Genomic DNA, 23,204 nt, shown 5'->3' with positions numbered 1-23,204 from the left:
AGGTTATAGGTTTTAATATTCCATTGGAAGCCACCCAGAGTGACTGGGGAAACCCAGCCAGATGGGCGGGGTATAAATAATATATTATTATTATTATTATTATTATTATTATTATTATTATTCCAATGATGTACAAATGCCTCTAGTCAAGCAGGTGCAAAGTTGTCAAGATCCTGGCTGAAATCCCAAATCGTGCTCTTCTTTTGCTTTGCATTTCCTTTTGGCTGGAGCTGCAGAGACCAAAATGATATACAGGAGCTGCTGCTGCTCCTCTCTGCCCCTTGCTGGTTAGACTACAAATTTGCTAGTGCCACTTGCCACAACTTCATTTTTGTGATGTATAAACAGTGTTCTTTAGGTTAGGGGTATGGAACCTGTTCCCCATCAGATATTGCCGGTTCTTCTCTTCCGTCATCCATGACCATCAGCTGTGTTGTCGGAGGCTGATGGGAGTTGGAGTCCAGCATGGCCTGTGGTCATGGACGATGGGAGATAGAGATCAGCAATATCTGGAGAGCCACAAGACCCTCACCACAGCTTTAAGTGAACAAATTGTGCACAGTACCTTCCTGCTTTCCTGCAGCAGCCATTCAATGCGTCTGTCATAGAGAGCAATAGTTCTGTGGGTGGGTGGGTGTATGGGAAACAGAAGAAATGCAGTTAGTGCAATAAAAATTATAAGATATTGTAATGGTGTTAAGAGATGAATTTCCACCTTTCTTATTCTAAATTCAAGTGGGAGAACATAAGATAGGGTTACCAGACGTCCCCAGTTCCCAGGGACAGTCCCCAGCTTTGCAAATCTGTCCCTAGGAAACATGGCAGCGGCAGCCTCAGCAGCCCAGAGCCAGCCTGGTAGCACAGCTGGCTCTGGTTGGCTGCGGGCTGCTGACTGCCGCTACCGCCGCCACTGCCGAAGGGGAACCAGGGATGTCTGGCAGTACAGATCTCCTGCCCCCTTTCCCCTTTGTTTTGACTGATGGGGGAGGCTTGGGAGTTGCAGACGGGCAGCCGTTGCCCAAGAGGGGCGCAAGGCGCACGATTTCTCTGCCGGGCAAGGTGCAAATCCCCTCTTTCGCACCCTGTGAAACATAAATGAGCAGTCTTTAAAAAAAACCTGGGCAACAGTGTGCCACCCACCCATGACTCCCGAGCCTCCCCCAATCTCCTGCCCCCTTCCCTATTTGTTTTGACAGATAAGGGGAGGCTTGGGAGCCACAGGCGGGCAGCCATTGCCCAGTTTTTTTAATAAACTCTGCGCATTTATGTTTCACAGGGTGCGAAAGAAGGGCTTTGCACCTTTATACAATATGCATGTGTGCTTGGGCCCAGGGTCTTTTGCCTCACCATCCCCACTACTGACTCCCTGTTGCTACTCAGCTTCATAAAAAAAGGGGTGGGGGGTCCCCGGATTCATTGAAAAAAATCTGGTAACCATAACATAAGAGGTCGTAGCTTCTTCACTGGTGGCACTAGTGGAATGCCCTTCTGACATGCGAGAGGCTGTATCCACATTGGCGTTCCACCAGTTCCTGCACACACAGAGAGGAAACATGGGAACGTGGGTAAGCTGCCCTGTATCAGGTCAGACCGCGGGGTCCATATAGCTCATTGTTTATAATGACTAGCAGCAACTCTCCAGTGTTTCAGACAAGTCATCTCCAGCCCATCCTGGAGAGGCTGGGGATTGAACCTGCAACCTTTCCCATGCAAGGCAGATGCTCTGTCACTGAGCTACAACCCTTCCCCAGCTGCAATCCTTCCCCTGAACTTGAACTTCCTGACCTAATTTTTCGCATGGTATTTTAACTGTTTTAATAGTGATGCTTTCTAACTGGCTTGCCTTAGCGTATATTTTAGGTACAGGTGTTTTCAAATGCTCTGACTTGTTTGTTTTATTGTGCGATCTTATTCTATTTGGGTTTTATAAATTGATTCTGCACTTGTAAATCTCCCAGGTTGTGTACACACTGAACCTTTAAAGCATATTCAAAACACTTCCTTTCTCTCGAACGAAACTGTGGTTTCTTCCTCACAGAGTTACAATTCCCAGCAAGCTTTAGCAAACTACAGTGCCCAGAATTCTTTCCCAGAAACCTTCTTTTGTGTCTGGTTTCTTTAGTTGTCCATCTAGCCCAATATTGGCAATTGGCAATGGCTCTCACATTGTTTTCATTTGTGACACAAGATCAGAGGCCATATTATTAACTTTCTTTTTTAAAAAATCCCACAGTTGGCTGGCCAAAAAACTGCTTAATTAATTAAAGACACCAGACCTTCACAAAAGGGATCAGCAGTGTATGCGCATGCATTTTAATTAATGGCTATTTGGAAATAAAGCATAATGAAATGAACAGAGAGACAGAGGGGTCAGCTGCAAAAGTAAGGCAGGTCCTCTCGCTCAATTTACTCACTGAGGATAAATTAAATTCCACCTTGGCAGGGTCAATGTTTGAAAATAAAGATTTATTGACACCAAAAGAAAGATAGCGCTTAGTAAAATGTTTTAGAGATCAGAGCCGTTCTGATTTCATCCTTGCAAATAATAATTTTACAACCATTTCTAGGATGGTTGGAGAAAACTCAGCATTCTTTCATGTGCCCCACAAGGTTGTCAAGACTGGGCTTGAGTTGGCAGGCTCTGATGGAAGAGGAGGAGGAGGAAGAAGAAGAAACAGGGTTGAATTGTGAGAGTCTATGGTAGGAGGGTGGGCACTGTGGGTTAAACCACAGAGCCTAGGACTTGCCAATCAGAAGGTCAGCGGTTCAAATCCCCACGACGGGGTGAGCTCCCGTTGCTCGGTCCCTGCTCCTGCCAACCTAGCAGTTCAAAAGCACGTCAAAGTGCAAGTAGATAAATAGGTACCGCTCCGGCGGGAAGGTAAACGTAAATGAAGGTACCTTCCAGTGGGAAGGTAAACGAAGGTAAACATTTCCATGTGCTGCTCTGGTTCTCCAGAAGTGGCTTAGTCATGCTGGCCACATGACCCGGAAGCTGTACACCAGCTCCCTCGGCCAATAAAGTGAGATGAGCGCCACAACCCCAGAGTCAGTCATGACTGGACCTAATGGTCAGGGGTCCCTTTACCTTTACCTAAGGTAGGAGGACAGGGTTAATGCCCTTTCCACCTTGACTTCAGTCACTTCAAGGATGCTGGCTCTCCCCTCTGACCTTCCTGAGGAGTGGGAAGCCTCAGCGAAGGATCGGGAGGGCTCTGATCAGCCAACGAGGGAGACCAAATAGGAGGCAGCAGTGAGTGATCAGGAGTCTGTGCAGGAGAGTGCAGTCTTGTCACCTAGAATTGCCACTGCAGATGAGAGCAGGCCCGCCCACCCTAACAGAGTGTACACTTACAGTCCTGATATTCCCATAAGGCACAAGAGACTCACGAGTGAGTGGGCTATGCCTCGTCTGTAAAAGCTTGGCAGGAGGGGGGAGAGATTTGTTAGGACATCTTCAATGTTTCTGCCCAGTTCTGAACTTCTTGCCCAGGTCCTGAACTCCTGGATCATGACTCTCGAGCACTGTATCTGCTACTGAGCCTGTACCATTACTTGCCTAAATAAATATCTATTTCTTACTTCCAGTTAAGAGCTTCTGTCTGCATGCGCTGGGCTCATTCACCAGAAATTAGTCCGAAGCGAGCTTTTTGTTTTATTCAAAGCTAACTGCGGCCCTCAAAGTCTATTATTACGACTTGTTAAAATTTAATTGTTTAGAAAACAGGACACTCTCCCTTCCTGCGGTTTCTAGCCACAGGAATTCAACAGCATACTGCTTCTGATCATGGAGGGAGAGCCTAGGTATTGTGGCTAGTAGCAGTCTTTTCCCCCTGTGAATATTTCTAATCCTCTTTTTAAAGCCATCCAAGTTAAGACCATCACTGCCTCTCGTGGAAGCTCAGAGAACAACAACAGGTCTGTAAAGGGGAAGGAAACTGTGGATCAGACTTCTTGCCCATTTAATCTCGTGTTCTCTGTTCTGAATGGGCACCAGCTGTCTGGGTTCTCAGTCAGAGAATGACTTTCCTGCTATCTGATTCTTTTATCTGGAAATGCCTGGGGATTGGAGCTGGGACCTTCTGCCAGGAGCGGATTTAGGGGAGAACTGTTGAGAATTTCCATTCCATCTTAAGGAGCACACTTGCGCGTCACATGTCTGTTTACATTCCAGCACAGCTTGCTGGGAACTTCCATTGTGTGTATTGCTTTTGTTTTTCCCCCCGATCTCTCTGAGAAGATGAAGAGAGAGAATCAACATGTTTCTTTGTCCTGATTTATGATTAATAAATCTGTAGTTGTGGTATGCTTTCACAAGCCTCATGCCTATTCTGTGTGCGGAGTTTGATCTGCTGATAGTGTGCCCTGGCTTTGAAGCCTGGGTCGCTGATTTACGTCGGTGCAGAGGCTGATGGGTCTTCACAGCAGGACGGCTGGAAGGAGACGGCCCAGCTGGGGCTAGCCAGCTGGCCTTTCAGCCCTCTGCATGTCAACAAGAACAACTGGTTTGGTCACACTGGGCACGGAGCCTTGAGGGTGCTGCAACAATGATTCAGAATGGAAGGCGAGAGGGTGAGGGGGGTGAATTTCAGCATTGCACATTGCATAGGTGAAATTTGAGGCCTCAAGGTCTGCCCCTGCTTCTACATTCCAATCAGAGGAGTTAGCACTATCCCAATATAGATGTTGCATGGAATGGAAGGTTATGTCGATTTCATCTCTCTGTTCCTCGTTTTTCCTATCTTAAATTCAGTTCTCCACATTTTCTGCAGCAATTTGCATTTTTTTAAAAATACACTACACACAATATTGAGTTTTTATGTACATTTCCCCATAATGTTGTTTGATTGGAGAACCACATTGCAAAATCTTGATACATGTGAATCTCACAGAATGGCTGTGTTTAGGTTCTCATATTGTTTTGGAAAACGTGGATTTGATTGATTTGGCTTTAGATGCAAACTGAACTGGATTTCTCCCCCATTCCTAGATTTGACCATAAACAGATGCAGACCAGAGAGGGGACACGTTTCTGGGGATACTTACTTTCGCAACTCAGATTCAAAATAGTTAACAGACTCCTTAGTAAATTCAATACTCTCTGTTGGATCATCTGGATTTCTAAAAAGGAAATAGCCAAAGATGAATGAAAAGACCAGACATGACCAGCTTGGAACAACATGAGCTCATACTTACACCACAATGCTGCCCTTCTTCATTAGATCGTTGAATGAGAGTTGCAAGGGTTTTAAACCATAGACTTGAATCCAGTCATCTGTGGACTTTAACCCAGCAAACAGCATTGCTGTATCCTTAAGTCTCTGTTGACCAAATGAGAAAAACGGGAGTCAAGAAAAAGCCATTCAGGGACGGAAAGCATGCACTTCAAGTTGTCAGAGCACAGGCTGTAGCAAGAATTTACTTTTGCACCACTTGTTTGTTACCCAGGTGAGGGATCACCTTTTAAATAAAAACAAGGAAGCAGGAGAATGACAGCAAGCCCAACATATCCAGCAGGAACCCAGTTTATTAAAGACTTCACTTATTGCCTAAAAACACTGATGGGTGGGAGCAGTCAGTCCAACTCCCACCCTTCCTCTCAAAGGAACCCAAGGCAGGAAACAGTAAGTGATTAAAAAATAAAACAATTCCAATACAGATTGGGAAAGATCTCAATTTAAAAGAGTTGTTGGAAGAGCAAGGTCTTTAGTAGACACCAAAAAGACAACAGAGATGGGACCTTTCTCATATTCCAGAAGAGGGTGTTTCAGTGGGTTGGTGCCACCACATGAAAGGCCCTGTTCCCATGTTGTTTGCAACAGACCTCTACTGTTTCTACCATCCATGAAGAGCAGGAGATGAGTGCACATAATACAGATATTGACTTACCAATAAATCCTGTGTCTGGTTGATATTGGTAACCAATAGTCCATCATCAGAGACTGCTGCAGAAACATTCCACAAAGATGGGCTTCCTTTTTGTAAAGTGGCATTTGATACTGAATGTACACTGGAGGGGGAAAGGGTTCTTATCATGCAACATTACAAAGCTAGTCATTTCCTTTCTTTTCTTTCTAAAGGTGCTGACCTTTAAAGCCCTAAACAGCCTCGGTCCTGCATACCTGAAGGAGCGTCTCTACCCCCATCATTCTACCCGGACACTGAGATCCAGCACCGAGGGCCTTCTAGCAGTTCCCTCACTGTGAGCAGCCAAGTTACAGGGAACCAGGCAGAGGGCCTTCTCGGTAATGGCGCCCTCCCTGTGGAAAGCCCTCCCACCAGATGTCAAAGAGAACAACAACTACCAGACCTTTAGAAGACACCTGAAGGCAGCCCTGTTTAGGGAAGCTTTTAATGTTTGATGTATTAGAGTATTTTAATTTTTTTTTGGAAGCCGCCCAGAGTGGCTGGGGAAGCCCAGCCAGATGGGTAGGATACAAATAAATTATTATTATTATTATTATTATTATTATTATTATTATTATTATTATTATTATTATTGGAATCTATTATTATTATTATTATTATTATTATTATTATTATTATTATTATTGGAAATCTGGGGAAATTTTCATGGGAGATCTTGCCTAGCCTCTTCTATGTATATTTAGTAAGCCTAAAGAGCTGTGCACACGTATATGTGCTTCTGAGGGATAGGCACCCTAAAAAACTTAATTATAACTTTGATTTCAGATTTGACTAGTGCTTCATTGATTCAAAATACACAGTATGACTTGCCTTCATTCATTATGCTGCTAATAAATTTTATGAAATGATGTGTTTCTAAAAGCGGAAAGTTTTCCATGGAGAAATATAGCAGTAGCAAGTTTTCCATGATATGCAACTGCTTTAATAGAGATGTAAACAGTGTGTGCTCACCAAGCGAGGACACTATTTCTCGTACATAACAGGCAAGTAGCAGATGGGTATTTTAACATGGTTTCTTCCTAGGAAAACTTGGGAAAGACTGTACTTTAAAAAGTGCGTGTGTTTATTTAAATTGTTTAATATATAAGCCACCCACCATTTTAAAAATACCATGGCAGTGTATTTAAACAGATATAACATTCAAAATGTGAAGCTAAAAACAGTGAATACAGTGGTACCTTGGTTTTAGAACAGCTAAGTTTATGAACAACTTGGATTAAGAACACTGCAAACACGAAAGTGGGTGTTTTGGTTTGTGAACTTTGCCTTGGAATAAGAACATGTTTCACTCCCTGTTGAGTGTGTTCCATTTGTAAATTGAGTCCCCCGCTGCTATGGGAAAGCACACTTTGGTTTAAGACCGCTTTGGTTCTTCTGGAACGGATTAAGTTCATAAACCAAGGTACCGCTGTATGCATTAAAGTCATTTTTAATATCAACAGGAACAATATCCAACATTGCTACCCTGAAAAGGCCTGGTTGCACCTAGACTATTTCTGGTGGAACAGACAAAAAAGCAGTCTATGAGACTGAGCAACAAATCAGGAAATATCTGGTTCAAATATCAACTCTCTGCTGCAAATTCACCAGGAAACCCTTTATGCAAGCTGCTATCTCTCTGCCCCATAACTGCCATGGGCGACCCCAGCCTTGCTGCTGGCACAGAATTGGTGCCGGTATCAGCTGAAATTGTTGGAGGAACTGGACATGGAGAGATTTTATTATCATCCCGTTCATGAGATAAGCCAACAGGTGCGAGGCCAGCCAAGCCGGTTGCTGTGACAACAGCCCATCCATTGCTGTCTATATCAGTGAGTATGGCAAGTCAGATCATTAGTCAGTCTGTGAGTCTGACCTATGGATGGCCTTCCACCCACTGTGCAAAGTTCTTATACCAAACCCTTGGTGATGAAATGAGGCAGCTACAAAAGCAGCGGCTGAACCTAGGTGGAACCTTCCAACTGTAAATAGTCTGCCCACCATATCCAACTTGTTCAAAAGCTACAAGTCGCTTACCCAACTTTTTCCAAGAACTGCGCATCGTCCAGGAAACTTGCCACCTTCTTCTGCTTCGACATATTGTCGAATCTTTTTTTTTAACGAAGAAAGAAAGAAAAGAGCGCCTTTGAAAAAAGTAGCACCCTATTTTATTTTATTTGTTTTGCCCTACAGTCCTTCTAGTATCCAGGGTTGGAGGAAGCGGGGTGCAGTAGGAGTGGGCTGCCCCAGTGTCACCACTGAGGGGGTGACAAAATGCTGAGCGGTAGTCACCGCAGGACCTGCAACGCGCCCAAGCCAGAAGTCTCTCCTGGCAGAGATGTGGTGGCTTGCGCGCCTGCAGGCTCCACGCTGCCCAAACGGTCCACCCACTGCCTTCCCCCCAGCTGTAGGGCAGCTGAGTGGGAGGAGGCAGGCAGACTCCGGAGGCCCCACGGTGCACACCACCCCACGGTGCGCACCGCCCCATGGCGCGCTCAAGAGGCTTACTCCGCCGCTGCTAGTATCACAAAGCAGCAGCAATTGCATTCTAATATTGTAATATGTAGGAGTCTGCCCACCATATCCAACTTGTTCAAAAGCTACAAGTAGCTTACCCCACTTTTCCCAAGAACTGTGCATTGTCCAGGAAACTTGCCACCTTCTTCTGCTTCGACATATTGGTGGATCTTTTGTTTTTTAAAAGAAAGAAAGAAAGAAAGAAAGAAAGAAAGAAAGAAAGAAAGGAAGGAAGGAAGGAAGGAAGGAAGGAAGGAAGGAAGGAAGGAAGGAAGGAAGGAGTGCCTTTGAAACAATTCGCACACTATTTTATTTTATTTTATTTGTTTTGTCCTACAGTCCTTCTAGTTAGTATCACAAAGCAGCAGCAATTCATTTTAACATTGTAATATGTAGGGTCTGCACACCATATCCAACTTCTTCAAAAGCTACAAGTAGCTTACCCCACTTTTTCCAAGAATTGTGCATTGTCCAAGAAACTTGCCACTTTCTTCCCCTTCGACATATTGTTGGATCTTCTATTTTGTATTTTTTAAAAGAAAAGAAAAGAAAAGAAAGGGAATAGCTGCTTTGAAACAATTAGTGCACCATTTATCATTTGACCTACAGTCCTTTGAGTATCACAAAGCAGCAGCAACTGCATTTTAATACAGTTACAGATAGGTAGCCGTGTTGGTCTACCATAGTCGAAACAAAATGAAAAAATTCCTTCCAGTAGCACCTTAAAGACCTACAACAACATGCAGTAAATTTTAAAAAGTTCTACAACGCAGCAAAGTTTTTTATGACAGATTTTCGGTGCATATGATGGATATATACTGTTTGAAAATCACACTAGATAAAACAATTCAGTTACAAGTATTCCCTCCACACCGGAGACACGGTGGATATCAGGTTTGAGACAAGAGCCCTGGGCAGTGACTGGAGAAAGGCACTTTGCACATACTCAGGGGCACAGTTTACTACTACCCTACACACGATGCTCTTCCAAACCAGTTTTGGAGCTAAGCACATCATCCCACCGGTCGGGACACCATTGCTCCTTCACATCCTAACCGCCCTTCCTCTGCTAGTGCAGCCTTGGGACTCACCAGCGACCGCTCACTCTGCCATGCATCTTCCCCTGTGCATGTAAAGCCAGGCTTTATCCAGGAGCAAACACTCCCCTGGCCTGAGCTGTGTTTTCGTTGCCAACGGCAACAGAAGCAACCATTCTCCATAGCGGATGGAGGGAGATGAAAGATCTGCAGGGGAAACACGGCTGCGTCTCAAGAGGCGTACGGCAAATTAATCTGCCTGAAAAGCAATTCATGTTTCTGTCTGGGGGCTTTTTATATACTTGGCCAAAAGCGAAAACCATGTGTAGGACCAAAAAAAGAGAGTATTTTGACATCTTTATAAGGAATGAGGAAGCTTTGGCCTTCCAGATGTGGCAGAACTACAACTCCCAGCAGCCTCAGCAAGCATGACCAATGGGCGAGGGGTGATGGGAGTTGCAGTTTGGCAACATCTGGAGGGCCAAAGGTTCCCCACAGCCACATTTAAACAAGGGAGGCGAACCCTTGTCACTGTGTGACCTTTCAGGAGCCATATCTCAGTGACGTGTGGGGCCACAAATGCGGGTTTTTGTCTTTGTTTTTTCCTTTCCCCTCCTGTGATGAGGCTGCATTTTAATGTTTTAATGTTGTATTTTAATCTTGTTTTTAAGTTGTATTCAACCAACTTGTTTTTATTATTGGTTGTTAGCTGCCCTGAGCCCAGCCTTGGCTGGGGAGGGCGGGGTATAAATAAAATTATTATTATTATTATTATTATTATTATTATTATTATTATTATTATTATTTGTACAAAAGCCTAGTTTCTACACATAAGACTTCCCTCTCTTTCCTTCATCCAGGCAAGCAAGAAGCCTGATCAAAGTTCAAGGATGCATTTCCGCTGGGCAAAAACTTTCAGAGAAAGCTAAAGCAGAATCAGTGAAGTGTGTGTGTGGCTTCAGAGGGTGCGACGCCTGAGATTTCTGAGCACCACATTCAGCCCCTGAGCACGAGGTTCCCAATCCTTGCCTTTATAACTGACAAGATTTTTTGCATCAGAATTTTGTCCGTTTTGGCAGATGCGCCAAGAACAGTAAATACATCTTCCCAGTGTGGTTCAGTGTGTTAGATTAAGACCTGAGAGACCAGGGTTCAAATCCCCACTCAGACATGAAGCTCACTGGTTGACCTCAGGGCCAGTCAGTCTCAGCCTAACCTACCTCACAGGGTTGTTGTCAGGATAAAATAGGGAGAACTACGTACGCCACCTTAAGCTCCTGGGAGGAAATGCAATAAATACAAATAAAAAATGGGTTTTCTGTTGTCCCATTTGAAGTTAAAGGGGTACCACACCCCTCCCCAAGCATGCTGCTATACTTCCCTCTCGTGTAATGTGGGCTCCTGAGTTTCCTCTCTGAAGGAGGGACAATTTAACAAAAAAGGACATTTCCAAGTGAATCCTTACAGCGCAAACAGGTCATAATAATCAGATTTCTCTCTCTGTTTGGCAAGTCATTCCTCGTTGTTGCCTTCGCATCCACCCAGTCATGGGTATATATTTCAAACGTATTTGCTGTTTTTAACTGTTTTTAAATCATTCGGGCTGCTTCCAACTCTTATCTTTATCTTGAGATGATTCTTTAAAAGGAGATAAATAAATAAAACCCCTGGCTATTCCGCTGCTTCAAGTCCTGGAAGACCTGCTAGCCTGGAAGACCCTTGCTGGCCTTTTCCCACCTGGCCTAACCAGCTCCAGTTACAAAAGCTGAGGCTGCTGAAGATTTTTCAGGCTGGGGTATGTTGCCGTTGCTGTTATTGATATTACCAGTACTTCGTGTCTTTTTTTAGACCTTTTTATGTGGATTTATTCTTCAGTGTGGTTGTGTACTTCTCCAATGAGCTTTCTTTAGTTTATGACTTTTGTTATGCTTCTAATTGTGTATTTTTTTTTCCATGTTGTATGGTACCTCAAGGATGGTTTTAAGCAGTGCTTCCCCCCCCCCCGGGGGGGGGGGCATTTTGTGAATCTAAGTTTGGCCTCATTGAGGGGCAGTATTTCAATATGAGTAGGAAAATGAAAGTATCCCTAAACATTTTTTTAGGGGGGGGAAAGGCACTGGTTTTAAATATGGAAAGGAGGCACACACAAAAAATGAGGTTTATGACAATGACATGCTGACAGTGTCTTCAGCACCAGGCAAAGTTTTAACCATCCCAGACTTTCAAATAATTCAAAGTTTCCCAGTTCTGTTTCTAAATCTGTTTTAACTTCTGTGGTGAGTTTTTGTTTTCTTGTCATATTTATGTCCCGTTTGCCTCTTTATTTGGTATTTAAATTGCTTTTACTTTTTTTGAGGCTGTCAGAACACTTTCTGTTAGGAGGCTGTGTGTGCGTGTGTGTGCAAGAAAAGGTTTCAGTTATATACCACCCTAAAAATAAAATCAAAATCAAACCAGATTTCTTTAAGTAGACAATTTATTTTGATAAACTTGCTCAATAACAAAAATACAAGTGAAGAAAATTATGTTCATTTTATACAGTTTGTATTAACAATTTGTTTGGAAATTAAATTGGGGCGGGGGAGAGAAATGTCCTAACCAATTAGAAAATAATCCTTAACAGTTGGAAAAGGATATGGTTGCAGTGGAAAGGGGGAAGACCACCACGAAGACCTTGAGCCCAAACATTTATGATCTCTTGGAGTAGCAGAAACAGAACTAGCAACTCCAAGGCAGGAAAACCTATCTGAAAATGCCATTTCCTTCATCTTTTTGCTTTGGGATCCTTCACACAACTTTATATTTTTTAAACAGCAGGTCAAAACAGCAACTGAAATAACACACTGGAGAAAGGAGAGGGGTGTGAAAGTGAGGTTTAGCAGTGCACCGAAGTCATTAAAACAGAAATGCTTGTAAACAGATCCCTAAACTCTACAATTTTATCTCAGGCGTGACTCCAGTGACTGTAAATTTGAAAAATAAGGCCTAAGCTTCAAGGTTCCCATCTCCCCACCCTCAACCCTGAAAAGAAGGCTTTAAAATGGCAACAGGATAGTAAAAAAAATGATATTGTAACAGACACAAATTCAGGTTTGGTTTTTTTTTCAGAGAAATCTCACAAAAGACTCCAAAAAAGCAGGGTGGGGAGGAAGAGTTGCTGCTGTGAAGTTTATTGGTCACAATAGAAATAGAGACCGAACAAGTTTACCATAAGCCTGTCAAAATGACTGTAGAATGAACTTCATTTCACCAGAACCAGGATGTTAAAAGCATTCGGAGTCGTGTGAATAATTTGGGGCATTCACGAAATAGCAGCAAAGTAAGTGTGACTGGACTAATACAAATAATTTGCTCTTAAAAGTACAGCTGGCAGAATTTCAAAAGGCTTTATGTGAATGCTCACCCCACCAATGCAGATTTTGCTGGGCAAAAAAGTTGCACACGCTGAACTGAATTAAGGGACAGGCATTTATTAAAAAGCCTGTAACAGGTTTTCCACAAAAAGAGAGAAAAAAATCCTTGTGCAAATACAAGCGACAAATATTTCTTTGCAGATTTTTAGCATGATGCTCTTACGTATGGGGAAGGGGGGGGAACAATGCTGACCCCCCAAAAAAAAGTAACAAACAGAAGGTTGACAAACAATTGCACCATAAAACTGTGTTTTATATACAGTTTACAAGATATGGTCTTTCTGCTATAAATTAATACTGCATTCCATGTGATCTTATTAAAAGCAACTGCTGATCCTCTCTGTCCCTCCCATTCCTTTTTATAGTTAGGAGGATTATTCACCCCCCCCCCAAATGACTGAAATTAAAGTTAAACAAACATAACACACCAATTATTTATGCATTCTGCAGCTATATTGGTTTTCACAAATACCTGTAGACAGGCCAGGCTCCCGCTCACAATATACAGACTGGACACATTCCATGATCACAGAAGGTCATCGGCAGATGCTCTTCTTCTGAACTTTCCCAACCAGTTTTTAGTTAAGTCAGGAAAATGTCACCATGTGGTGATCTACAGGAAGGGGACAATGGGGTGAGGTCGTTCTGGCAAATATGCCCCCCATGTAAGCAGGTGCGGGGGTCTGGACTAGGGCTGGGTGATGTATCAATACACTGTCCAAAATCAATTTGAAGTCCGCCTTGTGGGAACAGTTTCATAATGTTCAACATGGTGATATATTGTGAATCACGATGTCTGGCTATGTAAAAAAAAATCACAATGTGGGAAAAACCGTGAAGCAGGTCATCGCTGTTCTCATGATTACTATAAAATAACAGTTGTAACAGTATGTTAATGTTAAGAAAAACCATATCAGTTTTAGACCCCTAGATGCCAGGACATTATGCCATTTGCCTCTACATAGTTCCATCCTTATTTCAGACATATATTTCATATATATTGGTATATCATGATGTTTAGCTTGTGATATATCGTGATGCTGAAAAGCAGACGTCGCTCTGCCCTAGTCTTGACGCTGCCCCTACTAAGGCTCCCATGATGCATTTTGGATACATGTGACCCATCTCCCAATACACTTTGACCTCCTGTTTAGCAGAGAACACAAATCCATCAGTTTAGGTTGCTAATCTATGTTCTCAGGACAGTTTCAAACTCAAGTCAAGGCCAGCTTATATTAAACCCTTCCATTTAATAGTTTAAGGATGGGACCTTGGGAGCATTCCTGGTTCTTCCAAAATAATAATAATAATAATAAATGTCCATTTAGTGAGCTTCCACGGTCTTCCGATTTCTCAACAAAGAGCTCTAAAGTAATGCCATTTGCACATGTTTCCAAATAGGGGACATGGGGTTTAATTCAGCTTCCTAACGTAGAAAGGCAGGCTGAGCTTTGGATAGGGGTGCAAGATCCCACGTCTGAAAGATGGTGCCAATGAAGACGGGTGATGGCGGTATGAATTTGGGGTGGGGTGGGAAGATACACACTAAGAAAGAATAGAGGAAGGGCAGGGAGGGCTGCAAGAGATTTGGCCCAGCCATAACTCACTCTGCCTTTTTAGGCAGAGATTGTGCAAGGTTAAATGCTCCAATTCCTGTTCTCAAAATAGCACCTGCAGCAAACAAGGTATGAAAAGAGGACCATACAGTTATTCAGATAATTGTAGGGTACTTATGTCGATAACTATGGCAAGACATAGAATGTAGTAAAAGGGCAAGAGTTTGCAGTTTTTGTTTTTTTAAAAAAAGCTCTGCTCCTGTGTCTTACAACAGCAGTCTGATATGTAGAAATTAAACAGGTGAAGGTTTCTAATATAATTTCATTTCCATGGCAGGAAGAGAGATCATTAGCTGTATTTCTGGATGTCATGCTGCACAGGAGAAGAGGCAGTAACAATACTGGCAGCCCTAGAAAGAACCCAGGCAGGTAACAAACCAGGGATAAAACTTCTAGGAAAATGCACCACCTCCATATTTATTTACAATAATCCTTTGGAGAAGGTGTCATTTTTACCCTTAATAGAACAGGTTATAGCTGCCAGGCCTTTTATCAGCTTGCTCATCCCTTTTAAGTACCAATTCATAAATGCGAACAAATTAACCCCATTAAACTATGAAGATCTCCCCAGAGCTCTGCATGGGATTTCCTGTTGCAATCCAGTTTTCTCCAACATTGCGCATTTTTAAAAGAACTTTCACATCCCAAACCAGCAAGCCCACATTGGGTGTCATTTTAGGAAAGCTGACAGAATTCAACAGCGCTCACAATTTCTTTTGTGAAGAACCTCTCAGCCAGCTGAGTGAACAGGTTAATTTTTTTAAAAAACAAATACTCCAGGCAAAATATATATATATCACAATCATCCATAAACTCTACAGAGAAAGGAATCTGATACATCCAAGTCTGGCAACAATACTGTGATGGGAAAGTCTGCATGATTGGAAGGTTGTTCTGAAAATCACACATGATTTTTCTACCAGAGAACCCTCGTTTTCACAGCAAATTTTGCATACACAAATGAAAATTGGTCAGGATCTTTCTCTTGAAGCCAGAAGCAATTCCCCTCAGTGCCTGATTGTAGCATGAGATGCTGCCAGCCTGGTAACCTTACATTTTCCCACTGCTACGACGATTCCTTGTGGTCCCTTCCAACGCTACAATTCTATGACATCTTTGCAGTGATCAGTTGTACCCGTGAATAGAGAGCAACACCATGTGTTATGCTGACAGTACAACAGCAGTGACTCCCTAAGCAACTTGCATTAAAGGACCAGCAGCTAGCATTCAACACTATTTCAAAGGTTATCAGCTTCTTCCAAAATAGTGTGGGGTTTCGTTGTTGATGTTCCAGCTCCGCTCAGTTGCCATCACTTAAGTGAGCAGGGCTGGCGCCTAGGGTCAAAACCATCAGGCATCTGCCAAAGCCCACATCCTGGCAAAGGGCCTGCTGATGAATGGAGCTACAAAAACCAGACCGCTGCTGCTGGGCCTGGTGACATGAATTAAGGAGCTTTAATGGGGGCTGCCCGTGCCCAGAATGGCAGGCAGGTGCTGCTGCTCAGAAACACTCTGGCAAAAGACTGTTGCTCAGATCTTCCGTTTTGGCTATTGCAGGTCGTTCTTCACTTCTGGTGGGCCCATAAGTGCTCTCTTGGCCGGAGAGCAGAGAAAACAGGAGCTGCCTCCATTACTGAAGGAGGTTGGCAATGGCAGACTCTCTTAAGGGACCAGGATGAGAGGGGAGACGATGCTACAAACTGCAAAGGCCCCTTGGATGTGGGCAAGCCCTACGTTAAGTGTCAGAACAAGGCAAAGCACGGGGACGTCAAGTGACCATATGGCTCTCTTTTTTGTACCAGTGGATTTAACTTAATACTCGCACGTGAAAGAAGAGTATGTCCCTCTTTGTAGCTTTTACTGCCCAACCACCCAGTTCATGTTATGTAGCCAACTTGAGATGATATCTCACGGTAGATTTTCTGTGGAGAAATTCATATTAATAAGTGAAGCCAGAAAGAGCTGGCAAGGTGGAAAGAGGTTTGGGGGCAGGAGAGAAATAGAGAGAGATGGAGAGAAATCAACCCACTTCAGTTGCCCATAATTTAAGTAGTGTAACTTCCCAATACTGGGATCGGACCTTTGCAAAGTATGACACAAACTTGCCTTCTATCCCCAATATACAAATAAATTACCATATAAAGAACAAAACCCTCTTAGCTTAACTTAGAATTGCACCTAGAAAGGTATGGAGTTGTTTGTACCTATAACAAAACATCTGTTAAAACCAAGGGCTGCTACAAAGAATGAGGTAAACTGAAGACTTTCCCAGCTATGCAGCCTTCAGAGAAATGGCTTTGTGTTGTTTTTTTCTATTTCACTTTCCCCCCTCTACTATTGAGTTCTAGTTTTACACACCACAGTGTTCTGCTAGCAAAGCGCTCAAGAGCTCTCTTCCAGAAACATGTGTCTGTGTGTATATATGTGTGTGTATATATATACACACACACATATACACACAAACATATATATACATATTCTGTATACTGCATCAGATATATATATATATATATATATATATATATATATATATATATATATATAATGAAGAATTCCTAGCCACCCTGACGTTCCACGGTGTTTCTAGAGCTCACTGGGGTTGGCGAGAGAGATGGCAGGCAGACGTTTTTGTCGTAACAGATTTCCGAGAACATCTTTTGATCAATTGGCTTCAGGATGCAGTTAGTGTAATGTTGAGCTGTTGGTTGGTTGGTTGGTTGGTTGGTTGGTTGGTTTTTTTGGCGGCAAATGCTTCTTGCCTATCACAGAAGGAAGATGCTTATCTCCTAAAGAGAGTGAGGCCAGCCCCACTTCCAACTCCCTTGGCAAACCTCTGGTCGACCAAAGTTCATAAATACTTTTGAGATTTTTCAAAATTGTCAAGTTATCTAAAATGGGTCCAGTACAGTGATGTGGGGGTGGGGGGGGGCAATAACGCTGCTCAGTGTAGAAAAGAATTATTCTACTACACTAGTTTCTATCACAGTGCACACCTGACCGCATCCAGACGCTCAGGAGATGAGTCAAGGCTGTCTGTCTGTATTTGGTTGTGGGAAAGGCTCTCCGTTCAAAAACAAAAATAAATCCAAAGTGCATAGTGAGAACGCATCAGAGACCTCCTCGTTCCGGTAAGACTGCAGCAGCCCAACGCAGGCATCCTTCCGAGATAGCGACAGGCGTCCTACTCTCCTTCATGACCGAGTGAAGCAGTATCTAGACCTTTGTCAGCCAGGTAAACAGACTTTGCCAGCAAATAGAAGTCCCACTATTGTAAAGAAAATGGATAAAACAAACAGTACGTACGACGACCCAACCACTGTGTTGTTCGGCAGTTTATAAGGTTGGCCGCCCACTTCGTTGATATAAAATCCTATGGGAAATATTAGGGCCGCCATGCAGAATAGGATCACTGGAAGAAAATAAAAACAAAACAGGGATTAGTCCTTGGGGTGTGTGAGAGGGAAAGTCATGTTGATAGCTCATAGCATTAAACAATAGCCACGGATTGCAGGCCGTTGGAAGTTTCATCCCACTACATCTCAAAAGGACAAGAAAGAGGATTGGGATTTAGAGGAAAGTGGCATTCAAACCAACAGATCCTTACATAGATGTTGCTCTTTGTCCTCTGGGTATCTCCCAAGTTGCAAGGCACTCCGACCAGGACTACTTGTCTGCATATATACCTTTCCGTAACTTAAGAACCTCAGATTCCCTGCATCAGTAAAGGATTAAACTAGAAAACCTCACAGGTCTCTTCCAACCCTACAATTCTCTGGCAGAGGGCCTTCCTTGGGTGCCTCACCAGCTGCCATGTGGCAAACGGCTACCAAGTAGAGAGCCTTCTCAGTGGTGGCACCTCAGTTACAGAACACCTCATGAAAAGCCTCTTTTGGTGCCTATATGCCCATCAGTGCTATGTTGGCAACCTCTGTACTACCTGATCATTCCCACCACCATCATTAGAGATCAGACAAGAAGGCCATTGTAACAGTATGCTCCAGCAACAAATACCCTCCTTAAGGCCACTTACCCAACACCGTCCTGAGTTTTAGATGCCAGCTGAAGATTTTCTTGTTAAACCAGGCTCAATAAACAAATAGTAAATCATGATACCTTCAGTTGCTCTCCATTTTAGATGGCTGGACTCTTAGTGTGATGTTCTGTCCTACAGTTTTATCAACAGGGGCTTTTTAAAGCATTTTCATGGATTCCTGATTTAACTGTAAGCCATCTTGGAAATGTTCAATAAAAGATGGGGTATTGATGTATAAAAATGTGTAAGTAAGTTGAAGACAGCACGGTACACATTCCACGCAAAACACACATATGCCGTACCTCAAGGGGGGCAGTATGCTAACTGGAACAAATATTTTGTGGTCACACCCTAGGCACTAGCTAGGAGACCGATGGCTTCTAATGTCAAAGAAAGAACGCTATAGTAGCCATGGACACCTACCTGAAACAGACAGTCTACCGATCCAATCTTAATTCAGTTTATCAGGACTCCAGCTGAAAAACCACTAGAGGGAGCTTAAAGCTTTGTTAATTCGGCACCCAAATGAACACTGCTAGGAGAACAGGATAGGGGTGTGCGCTGACCAGGAGGTTTGGAAAACAGCCCACTTGGCTTCTGCTTGATTTAGCTCGGGTCAGAGGCACAGCACACTTTGGAATAAACAAGCCTTCAGCCTATTCTACTACCCTATCCCACTACCTGTGTGGGTCCCAGATGTGAGGCAAGGAGGAGACACCTGCCCTTGGGAATTTCATGTTCCCAAGGGATCACACAGGATAAAATTCTAGGCTTGCTGACCCAGTGTAGATAACCTTCAACCTTGGCCAGGCTCATCCTCCCAATACAGCTGCATCACTCCCCTCCCACTGTAGAGCACAAAAGGAGCATTATGCCCATGCTTATCAGAAGTGGACATGCACCTGGTCAGACCACCTACCCATCTGGCTTGGTACAACTGTCCATTCCAATTGGCAATAGCTCACCAGGGTCTCAGGTAGAGGTTCTTCCTCATCACTTGATACCTGAACCTTTTATCTGGGGGATATCAGAGACTGAGTATGGGACCTTCTGCATGCAAAGTAGAGAATCAGAGTTGGATGGCTCTACCATTGAACCAGAGTGCCTCCCAGAAGTCAAGACGTTTCTGGCAAGCCAACCATGGGGCAATAGGGCAAAAGGAGCCCCTCTCTCAGCAAATAGAATTCAGAGAAAGGCCGACTCTGCACCTGAGCTCTGCACCACTGACAGTACTGCCCTCTCCTCCAACATTTCTACTCCATTTCTGATGTTCCTTTAGAAGGAGGTCTCAGCAAACTCAGGCTTGCAGAAGTATATTATTTAAGAAAAAAGGGTGAGTATGAACCCCAAAACTCCACAATGCCTCACTCCCCCTTTTATCCATTTTTCTATTTACACTAGCTCTCAGTGATACTGTATGCAGCTGCCCAAGGCATCCTGAGTATGTCTTTTAGATAATGTATTTTTTTTACTTGGGGATATTCAAAATCCTGCAGTAGATTAGGCTCAGACACTTGCAGAAAATTGGTTTCTGGTATAGGTGAAACTGTTGTTGACTAGAACAAAAAGCAGGGAATAAAGCAATCCTATTAATACATGCATGTGCACCTACTCCATTTTTTGAAACGGGTCCTATCTGTTATAATTAGTCTGCATAAAGAGATAAGCTTCCAATTACCCACCCCCAGACATGCACAATGGTTTGGAGAAGGGTGCTTCATGGAAAGCAGGATTTCTGATCTTCCTGGGTGGGCAAATATTTGTGAAAGGAGATCAGTCCACCTTAAATTTCCCAACCTGCACTGCTGAGTAAGCCCATAGTGACTGATGGCTTGTGAATATGTGGTAAGTTCTAACTTGTGGAGTGAGAAATGGGTTTGATCAAAGACAGCTTGCATATGCTCGGTGGAGGCTGGTCCATAAGGACAAATGCCCAACCACCTTCATGTGCCCTCAAACAGCCTATCATAATAATTATTATTAATGATACCCCCACCTTTTTCCTTGAGGGGACTCAAGTGGCTTACAGATAAAACAAGAACTGCTAAGCAACCAGTTCAAGAGGTGGCACAGGCTGTAAACTTCCTCCTCTTCAGTTTCAGCATTGCTCCTTGTAGAACTCAGCAGGGAGAAGGACAGGGGCAAAACCAGCAGTAATTGGCCCTGCTTATCACTGGCACTGACTCCACCTACCACTGGCCTCCCTGCCTTATGCCCCACCAGCGCCAACAGTCACCAGCCACCAGTGCAAGTACTGTGTAACTCAGCAGCAATTGCTATTAATCTGCATTCATACTTAACAGGCGCCACTTTTTTAAAAAAAGTTGCCAGATGAGCCTGACTTGTAGACAGTTAAAACTAAGTGAATATTGCAAACACGGACTGCGAATCTTTTTGGATCCTGTGTGGACAGTGAGTTTCATGTTCAGCAGCATTCCGTGAAGTAGCCAATATTTGGTTTACAGGGCTTGAAGAAGGAGCTGCACCAGAGCAGGGGAAATCTGCTTCTGCTTTGGATACGAAGGAGTTTGATGAGGGAAACAGCGCCATCCCTGCCTTGAGACCTTTTAATCTGGACAGCAGGGGCTTGCAGACTTCCCTTGTATACCTTCATGGGTTGCACAAAGCTGTACTTAAAGGCTGGCTGTGTGGGAGGAGTAATTAATGTATTACATTCATTGCCACAAGATGTTGTGGTTGATCATGGGCTCAGGTGGCTCTGAAAAGGGAGTGAACAAATTCTGAACTATTGCCCGGTGGAATGTTCCTTTTCACTTTGTTCCACTCAGCCAGCCATGCCCTCCACTGTTAGCGTGCTGACCTTTGACAGGGGAACCCAAATTAGGCTTAGCAGTAGGGACGAAACTAGAATACTGCAACCTAGTTGTGTGTGAGAGAAAAGAGCCCTACCCCTCACCCCCCAAACTCAGAAAGTATCCTACCTAGACCTCCCTGGGGGTAATATAAAATCTAATAAACCCTTCCTTCTTTCAGGTCACAGAAACCAATGGCAGATTCTGGAGAAGGAATCAGTACATGCAGGTTTCTTGAAAACAGGGAAGAGTTTTCAGCTTCCTGCCAGGGAAAGGAGGGTCCACATGGGGTTTCAGGTTACGAGGAAGGTGTTCGGAAGCATCTCAGACACAGGTGCTCCCCTCTGCTGACTTCCCAAAAGCCAAGGTGACTCCCAGAGGTTTGGCCTGCTGCCAGATCTACTCTGGAGCCCAGAAGGCAGACTTACTTCCAGTGAATGCTATCCAGCGTGCGTATTTAGTTGCTTCTCTTCGCCAGTGGGAAGCCACTAGCAAGCCACATGTGACAGTCAGTGAAATGATTCCCATGATGATGAAAAACAAGGTGGTGACCCACTCAGGAGGCAACCGTGGAGGAATACAGGTCCTGTCACGTCCATGAATGGTTTGACACTGTCGCACAAGGCCAACTGTGAGAGCACCTGAAACGACACACACGACAAGACAAGAACCCATTAACCGGTGTGCCTTTTTTCTCTCTCTGCCCGTCCTCACCCGCTTCCTCAAAACAAGAAGTTAGGAGCAGCCCTGGCTTTGTCACACCAAAAGTCAATTCTGTCTCCCCCTACAATGGCCACCCAGATATTCCTGGGGGAAATTAAGCTAACAGCCCTTCTGGCCATTGTTGCGACCTGGCAGCTGACATTCTGTGACACATGGCCTCTGAACCAAGAGACTAGTAGCCATTTTGTAGAAAGTTTAGATCAGTGGCTCCCAACATTTCCCCTCCATGGACCACCTGAAAATTCCTGAGCACCTCAGTGGGCCACTTGATGATTTTTCTGTCCATTGTAGCAACTGTACTGTGCTGTGCTAGATGCTGTATGATTTCCAATAACACTTTATTGCTTCATTTGCATTTTACTGTATTGCAATTTGAATTCCACAGAATGCAGTGAATACAATGTAATAAATAAAAAGAATTAAAAATTCAGTTAAAAATCACTATGAACATTTAATGTGATGGTTGTGCCATTTCCCATCCTCAACCAAGAATCCAGAGGCATGCCGCGGACCACTTGAATAAAGCTTGCAGATAGCAAGAGTGACCCAAGACAGAGAAAAAAAAAGAATCAGTGCGTCTAGACAGCATGGTTAGCCCAGGAAACTGATGCATTGCAAAGCAGAGGACGTTTTCTTCTCAGCTCCAACTTGCTGCCCACTCACCTTCGGGCATGAAGTTAAAAGGTTTAACATTGAAGGCAAGGGAAAAAAGTCTTGTGATCTGTGCAGTTTAATGACTCCTCCCTTAAGACTAACTATAACACAATTGATTAAAAGCACCTGCAGACAGAGTCATTGTCTGTTTGTAGGAAATGCACACAGGCAAACACAATAGTCACTGTTCAGATGTCACAGTTACAGTGTTAAGGAATTCTCTTGAGAATGGGCTCAGGCAAGTCTGTAACAGAGGCCACCAAATCGCAAATGCATCAACACGGACAATCCTCACGCTCATCTGCTTGTTCACCACAGGGCAGATGTTGCCTCCCTGCAACCAAAGCTAGCAGTTTGGAATTGTTGTCAGATTCCACATATCCCTGCCCTTTTTTCCCACTAGCACCTCCAACAACAACTTGTCCACAGTAGAAATTTGGGTATGCAATGCAAGGTCTATAGGCTGGCAGCCTGGGGTCTCCTGTTCTAGA

The 23,204-nt window shown here is 43.8% G+C and overlaps 2 protein-coding genes across 6 annotated transcripts in view; both read right to left on the bottom strand.

Annotated features, from left to right (window-relative positions):
• The window catches only part of VWA3A (von Willebrand factor A domain containing 3A), a 55,815-nt gene extending 45,823 nt beyond the window's left edge, over window positions 1–9,992 (bottom strand). For 2 of the 5 annotated variants that reach the window (XM_079953675.1, XM_079953676.1), the window contains exons 1-8: window positions 9,516–9,991; window positions 8,868–8,942; window positions 8,523–8,594; window positions 7,945–8,016; window positions 5,890–6,010; window positions 5,197–5,321; window positions 5,047–5,121; window positions 566–620 (exon numbers count right to left, since the gene is read on the bottom strand). In XM_079953675.1, the coding sequence (XP_079809801.1) occupies window positions 566–620; window positions 5,047–5,121; window positions 5,197–5,321; window positions 5,890–6,010; window positions 7,945–8,016; window positions 8,523–8,594; window positions 8,868–8,929 (582 nt within the window). In that variant the 5' untranslated portion in view covers window positions 8,930–8,942; window positions 9,516–9,991. Of the gene's footprint in view, window positions 1–565; window positions 621–5,046; window positions 5,122–5,196; window positions 5,322–5,889; window positions 6,011–7,944; window positions 8,017–8,522; window positions 8,595–8,867; window positions 8,943–9,515 lie in introns of all 5 variants that reach the window. The other 3 variants (XM_079953679.1, XM_079953678.1, XM_079953677.1) reach the window with 3 other exon arrangements.
• A 1,927-nt stretch (window positions 9,993–11,919) lies between these two features.
• The window catches only part of MOSMO (modulator of smoothened), a 53,820-nt gene continuing 42,535 nt past the window's right edge, over window positions 11,920–23,204 (bottom strand). The window contains exons 2-3 of the mRNA XM_079954080.1: window positions 21,765–21,977; window positions 11,920–17,899 (exon numbers count right to left, since the gene is read on the bottom strand). Of these exons, the coding sequence (XP_079810206.1) occupies window positions 17,715–17,899; window positions 21,765–21,977 (398 nt within the window). The 3' untranslated portion in view covers window positions 11,920–17,714. The remainder of the gene's footprint in view (window positions 17,900–21,764; window positions 21,978–23,204) is intronic.

The sequence above is a fragment of the Podarcis cretensis genome, assembly GCF_951804945.1.
Source record: "Podarcis cretensis genome assembly, chromosome: 14".
Taxonomy (NCBI): Eukaryota; Metazoa; Chordata; class Lepidosauria; order Squamata; family Lacertidae; genus Podarcis; species Podarcis cretensis.
The sequence above is the reverse complement of the archived record's forward strand: the minus strand, read 5'-3'. Positions and strand labels throughout refer to the sequence as shown.